Consider the following 7,201-nt stretch of genomic DNA (forward strand, 5'->3'; position numbering starts at 1 on the left):
TCATTTATCTGAACTCTACACACACAGACAGTCTACAAAGTCTACACATCCACCTGTGCCAGAGAATTAACTTCCTGTTGCTGTCACCTCTCTGCTACTTTAGGTGTGTTTGTGGTATTTGTTTGTCAAATACACGCTCAGATCCAGTCAGCTGAGTCAGTCCGGGAATGTGGTTGCCACGGTGATGCTATGAAGTCAAACTGGTCTAAGGTGTTTTGTATGAAACAGCTGACAAGGAAATACGAGTTAGATTGTTCACTGGGGCTGTTTAGTGCAGCCAGAGACCAAATCACTATCGTCAAAGTTTGTTTCCTTTCTTTTTTCTATTTGCTCTCAGTGGATAATTTTTCCATCCTGATGATCAGAAGAGTGTTTGAGGGTTTCAGAGATCCTTCAGAACAACAGTAAGTGTTTTAATTGACGTCTTTCAGTCTTTTAGATAATCTGACAGGTTGATGAAGTCTGTGAGCTTCAGTGGATTAACAGATTGTTCATGTTAATCCATCTGAACCAGGATTAAAGCTTCACTTTACTGGTTACAGATGAATGTCATGTGGAGTTAGTGTGAAGCATCTGATTTACTGTTGGCTGGTTTCATCTGTGAAATCACATCATATGAAATTATTTCAATGTGTTTTAATTCAAAGCTGTCAGACTTTATCTGACACAATATAAATAAGAAAATCACCTCAATGACAAACAGGAAATGTAGTGAGGGCACTATTTGTGTTGGAGATTCTGACATGATCCCTGATTTAGCTCCTGGGATTTTGAGTTGCCTTGGAGATTTCTCTTTCAGTCTTTTCTGTTTGGTTTCTGTTTTTGATTTTTGTTTGGCTCAATTTTAATAGCTTTATTGTTCTAATAGTGGGTGCATTTCTGACAATATTGAGTGTTTGTTCCTTTGTAGTTTTCATAGGACTGAGTTTCAGGTTTTCTGCTCCATGTTTGGGTTCCAGTTTAACTTTATTGTTGCTGTTTTTATGATGACTTTCTACTTTCTGTTTTGTTGGTCTTTTGTATCTTTTAGGATTTTATTTGGGCTTTTGGAATTTATACGATTTGCTTGGGGGGAATAATTTGCTTTGTTTTCTTGTGTGTTTTAGTGTTAATATAACTACTTTTTGGATTATTCCTTTTTTAAAAATTTGAGATGCACCAAATCATACAAAAGACTCAACATTACATCTGAGATTTGTTTTTAAATGTTTACTGGAAGAGAAATTTAGATTTTTAATGTATTTTTTAATTTTGTATTTGTTGTTTGGTCGAGGTGTAAAACAGACTATATGGAAAGCTGCTCACCATTTAAAGAAATGCTCATTTCCTGCTGTTATGGAAATTTTAACAATAACCTGCAACACACCCAGTGAGCTTGATTTGAAGTGGGTTTAATAAACACATTGCAATGTGGAGAAAACGTTCAGGTCAAACACCAAACAGTTTTCTGAGGAAAGACACCGCCCATGAACAATTTTATACCTTCCCAAACACTGTCAAACAAAGAGCATTCCACAGCACATCATTTATCTCTATACCTTCAGTCCAACTCATCCTTGACTCCCCCCAAATCCAAGGAAAATTATGACCACCCGTCACCTCCCTACAAGCAGGAAGCCTGTAGACCTTCAACTTTATAACAGGGCCCCCACCTAAACATCCACATCCCTCGATAAGCAAAAGGAGTCTCACCATCTATTTAATGTCTCCCTTACAAAGGTCTCACTGTGTGTGTAGAGCACAAGGCCCCTCTGTAGTCAGCATGCATACAACTAAGTGAGAAAGTGAAATTACTATAACTAATGTGATATGATTAAATATGTGATTAATACACGAGAAAAGAAATCTGCCACCACACTGCAGAGCTTACTCCACTCTCCAGGTTTTGGTCATAGGTAAGAACGTTTTCCCAGGATAGTTTTCAAAATTTGAAGTACTTCTTGTCAAGCTGATTTGGGTTCAAGTGGTCACTTTTCTCATATGTGTCTATTTTCTTTCTGCAGCCCCTGTTTGATACACCCATGTGACTGATGTTGATTTGTCACATGAGGCTATGATGTGAATTTCTAGCTAATGTCAAGCCAGATCATCTTTGGGCTGCAGTTTGTTGCTTTCCTCCCAGCTGATGCTGCCAAAACATTTATAGACCTGTCTGCATTTCTGTCATTCCTGTCACGTGTTTGTGCTGCAAAAGTCAATGAAGTTAAAGTTGCAGTAACTCAGCATCTATCTAGCTCTACTGTAGAGTAACTTTAGTTTTGTTTTTTCAGTGATGGGTCTGATCCTATGACAACTGGGATAGGCTCCGCCTGCGACCCTGATAAGGACAGGCTGAAGAGAATGGATGGATGGAAGTGACAGGTAATTTCAAAGTAAATGTTTCAAACATCTCAACAAATATCAGAAAACACTGTTTCTCATCCATCAGGGATGGACTGTTTCTCATGGAGAGAAACTCAGTGAGAACAGATGTAATAAAGAGAACAGGACAGATTAAAGATTATTCTTCTCAAAACTAAGGACTGCTTAGGCATTGCTGTTTAATAAACTAGTGCTATGTTACTTTTCATTACTTTTTCAATATATTCAAATTTTAAAAAAATGGACCAAGCTATCAGATAACCAAACTCTCAGTGAAAGCTAGCCTAGTCTTAGCTCAGCTTTCATATCTGAGTGTTTGGATTTTATCGAATTTTATCTGCAGTTCACTGAGATATCAAAGTTTCTCTGTGACTTTCAGAAGTTAATCCCCAGTTCCCCATCATCAGATCAGTAAATAAAAACCCAATAATACGAATCTCTGGAACCCAAATCAACCTGACACGACTGCGTCAAATAGCAGTTTTTCTGCAGTTTTCTCCTGAACGGCAGGCGTCACCACTTAGATAAAAACTCTGCATCAGCTCTTTTATTCCAGTAGAAAAAGTCAAGGCAGGAAGTAGAACTCAGTTTTTTGGTTTTGCCTTTTGTTTCTTTTAATTTATTTCTCATCTCAAGCTGTTGCAGCCTCTCCATGATTATAATATATTACAAAATATAAATATAATTGAAAACTATCCCAAAAAAATGAAAATGAAATGTTCGTACACTCTGTCTCCAAGCAACGGATGTGACGTCCGCTAATGTTTAGGTAGAAGTGTTAGCTAGCTAGGCTGCGGAAATGTCTCGCCGAACATCTTTTTTGTTTTTCTCCACTTTGCTGTTTGTTGATCTCTTCGTGTTTGTCTCTGCAGGTGAGATTTAACTATGAGAAACCAAAGTCAGTTTCGCTCTGACATTAAAACCTAAGATGGAGTGTGAATTATTTTTATGTAACCCGGTAACGAGTTACAGTACGAAATTCAGCTTTCAAATACCACCTGAGAAAATCCCCAATAATCCTGAATTTACCATCCAAGATGGCAGCAGTGCCTGTAAACATTAGTAAAAGCTTAAAATTTTAAATCTTGTTACGCTTATTTAACCTCAGAGGTCTGATGGAGGTTGTACTGTGACGTCACTCCTGAGCTAACTTCCTTCCAGTACGAGTCATAAAAGAAAAGAAAACACTATTTATGTTGCTTCTAGCTAAGTGGAGTCCATGGATGTGGACGGACACCAACGACCTGTTACATGTTGGAGATCTCACTGATTTGATTTCTCACTGATTTGTTATTCTGCTCGTTTTCTATCTGTAACTAGCCGTACAGCACGATGCTAACACAATAGCACAAAAGTGAAAGTACAGATCACACGTTTTGGGTTTGATACTGTTTGTGTGCACTGCCTCATTTTGTATTTCTATTTGAAAGTAATTCTGACTAAGAAGCAGAAATTGCTGACTTCCCATTTCGGATGGAAGAAGCTACTGATCTGCACTGCTACTGTTTGTGAATTGTTAAATACGCTGCACTCTGAGAACTTGGTCTTGTACTGCAGAGTTCAACATATCGAGGGTGTCTTTAAGTTATTTAGATTCATGTACCCAAATACTGTTGATCAGATAGACAAGTAGCATTTTCCTTGTGTGGTCATGAAACAGTCGCCCAAAACTACTCAAGGATGCACTTACATGTTCACATGAAACAGATGTGTTGGCAACATCAAAACAGTCACAGTGATTAACAGCAGCTGATTTTGCAAAGGAAGGATAAACTATACAAGGTTATTAAAAAATATGTAGAGGTTATACATAAAATCTGCTGTAGATAATCAGCAGATGTAGAGGAAAGGCTCTGTACTGTAGTTCAGTGTAAAACGTGCTGTATAAATGTGTGCACGTTTTGGTCAGTGAGACTGGAGAAGAGCTGTTAATAAAATGTATCCTATTTAAAGGAATCATGAAAAGCTCACAAACACTTATTGTGTGAGTTTTAATTCCACAGTTTTATCAGTAAGACACATGAATATGATGGATTATAGTTGAGGCTGGTCTGCTACCTGGATGCTTCTCTGTTCAAAGTTATTCAAGCAGTCAGAATAAGATGTTGGACGTCTATTGACCCTAAAGGACACCATCTGCTCAAAAATAGCAACAGTTGTGTGTAAGAATTTATATTGATTATAGGAATATTGATGATAATGCTGGACGATTGCTCAGTCAGTAAGTGGTTATTTCATAGCTGTTTAATTACACATCTGTAGTACAGAAAACCCCAAATTAACCCTGAAGTTACAGGAGCATGAGGACATCTAGATTCTTTGTACTGAACATGCCTCGTTTGTCAGTGTCGTCTGTATCTCTCCAGAGCCTTACAAATGAACCACAACTCAAGTTCTTGTGTGTGGTTGCACAAATGTGCATGTGATTAATATTCTTCAGTGTTTAATCACGACAGCTCTGCTCAGCAGGTGGTGGCATCACCTCTGAATAGAGGCAGCTGCTGCAGCAAAGCAGTGGCATCTGAAGCTGCCACTGCTTTGCTGCTTTTATGCTTCAGTGCAGTAATATGAAGGCAGACGGACGGCTCATCTACCTGCACAGTGTTTGATGCTGATGGAGGCAGTGTATGTGGTACAACCGGTCTGTGGGCAAATCTTCCTTGTGCTGTTTGTTGATCTTCAGCCAACCACAGAGAAGAGTCAAGTTATAACACACAAAGAGCTGAAGTGAAAACAATGAGTGTCCACTGCAGCCACTCTGTGCTTTTCATGCAGTGTTTCTTTTAACAACGATGATTTTTTTTTGATCTTCTGTTCCTGATGAACTCCCAGTAGCTCCAATACTTGTGCTTACCCTTAATCAGCCAATCAGTATTGACCCAACCCAAAGGTCATCCTCATCCATTGATGTGCAGTTGGGAATTTAAAGCATGTTTGCATTTGCTGTCCAAACAGAAACACGTACCCAGACGGGAACGTTGTGTCTGAGCCCAAACACTGAAATACAGAAATATGTTCAGACTGTAGCTTAAAGTTTCTGCTTCACCAGTAACATGAGATCTCAATTAGCTCCTTATTTATTGTAGGTAGGTAACAAAGTGAAACACCCTTCTATTATAATATACTTTTAAAGCAGTGCCGGTGAAAAATGAGGTTTGACACAAGTGACCTTCACTCTCATTGCCTGGTGTAGAAGTGAATGGTTGTATTTTGACCTTTAACCTCTCTGCTCTGTGTTGTTTCCTCTTTCAGAGAACAAAACCATGACAGCTGAACCTGGACAGGACATCACTTTGACATGTCGAGCTCCAAACAACAACAACATTGTTGTTCTAGAGTGGAGCAGAGCTGACCTGGGAGAGAAATATGTGCTTCTGTTCCGGGATGAGCTGTTTGATTTAGAACAACAGCATCCATCTTTTAAGAACCGGGTGGAGCTGCAGGACAGACAGATGAAGGATGGAGACGTGTCTTTGATTCTGAAGGATGTGACGACTAATGACACTGGAACATACGAGTGTCGTGTTGTCCAGAGAGGAACTAAACGCAGGAAGAGAGCTGTTTTGAAAAATGACCCCATCAGCATCGTCACCTTGAAAGTTGATCCTCTAGGTGAGTGAGTAGAGTTGAGTGTGTGTGATCAGAGGTGAAGCTGCTTCCTGGTTGTTGATGTTTGTTTCTAAAGATGTTGTTGATGAGACTTTGTAGAAAGCAGCTGGTCTGAGTGATGTGATCAGAGTGCAGTAGATAATGTCTGACAGCAGTTTGAAGAGGAAATGGATTCTGTTCTGTTCTTCACTCATCACCTACCTGACAGCTGACACCTCACACCTGTTTCTCACCTGCAGGTCAGACAGGAGGAGACACAGAGGATGGAGGGAAGAATGGATCTGCTGGACTGATTGTCGGTCTGAGTGTTCCTGCTGTGCTTCTTGTTGCTGTTGTTGGTTTTTTGATCTACAGAAAACATAAACAACCACAGAGGCAGGATTCATACCAGCCTCCTGTTGAACTGCAGCCTGTTTGAAATGTCAGCTTAACTGTGATTCTTGTGCTTTGTTTTCAGTCGTGTCACTGAAAATGTGGAAAGACAGAAGTCAGTAATATTAAACATTTAGCAGGTATCTGTCAGACAGGTCCAGATTTTGCATTTAATTTACATTTTTCATCAGAAAAGAGGAGAAAGTTGTTTGGAATATAAACAGTATTTGTCTGATATGACTCAGGATCCTTTGATCACATGTTGCTGGTGTTTGACTCGTTTTAAATGTAATTATATTCAAATGAAACCAAAGAAAAAAACATTTCTATGTAGCTGCAGAGTCCAACATTTCCTCCCTTTGACCTGAAACGATTCAGCTTTATTGAACTTTACCTTCCATGAAGGAGACTCTTCAGTCTGTTACTGTCCAGTTGTTACTTTCCTTTAAATATTTTCCTGACAAAGATCCACATGTGTTAGTACTTAATGTGTATGTTTTTTTTATACCAACATTTCCTGTGGCTGTACTTTTTTTGTTCTGTTTTCAATCAGAAGCTCTGACTTCCTGAAACTGTTGATGCAGATTTTGTCACCTTGAATTGATCCAAAATAAATACAACCATGTGTGAACTGTTTCTGCTTCTCATAATTACAGACCTGCCTCTCAGAGGTAGATTCTGATAATATATCAGAATCGTTGGACAATTGGTCAAATACATTATTCTGTATTCTTCCTCCCTATTACATTGATAAAACTGCCTTTTTTTGATCAACTACCTGTACAGTGCAGGCTAACCTGGAGGTTAGCAGCTCACAATATGACCTCAAATTTCAACTAGTTCTAAAAAGGAGTCCGGC

At 39.0% G+C, this 7,201-nt stretch overlaps 1 protein-coding gene across 3 annotated transcripts; it reads left to right on the forward strand.

Annotated features, from left to right (window-relative positions):
- The first annotated feature begins 239 nt into the window (after window positions 1–239).
- Window positions 240–6,978, forward strand: LOC120437475 (programmed cell death 1 ligand 1-like). Of its 3 annotated transcripts, none has more exons than XM_039608064.1 (4): window positions 240–404; window positions 2,271–2,361; window positions 5,614–5,973; window positions 6,210–6,978. In XM_039608064.1, exons 2-4 carry the CDS (start codon window positions 2,349–2,351, stop codon window positions 6,386–6,388), a joined length of 552 nt encoding a protein of 183 aa, XP_039463998.1. In that variant the 5' UTR covers window positions 240–404; window positions 2,271–2,348; the 3' UTR covers window positions 6,389–6,978. The 3 variants fall into 3 exon arrangements, with proteins under 3 accessions (XP_039463998.1, XP_039463999.1, XP_039463997.1); XM_039608065.1 differs by lacking the exon at window positions 240–404 and adding an exon at window positions 1,757–1,895; XM_039608063.1 differs by lacking the exons at window positions 240–404; window positions 2,271–2,361 and adding an exon at window positions 3,086–3,233.
- The last annotated feature ends 223 nt before the right edge of the window (window positions 6,979–7,201 follow it).

The sequence above is a fragment of the Oreochromis aureus genome, linkage group 3 (assembly GCF_013358895.1).
Source record: "Oreochromis aureus strain Israel breed Guangdong linkage group 3, ZZ_aureus, whole genome shotgun sequence".
Taxonomy (NCBI): Eukaryota; Metazoa; Chordata; class Actinopteri; order Cichliformes; family Cichlidae; genus Oreochromis; species Oreochromis aureus.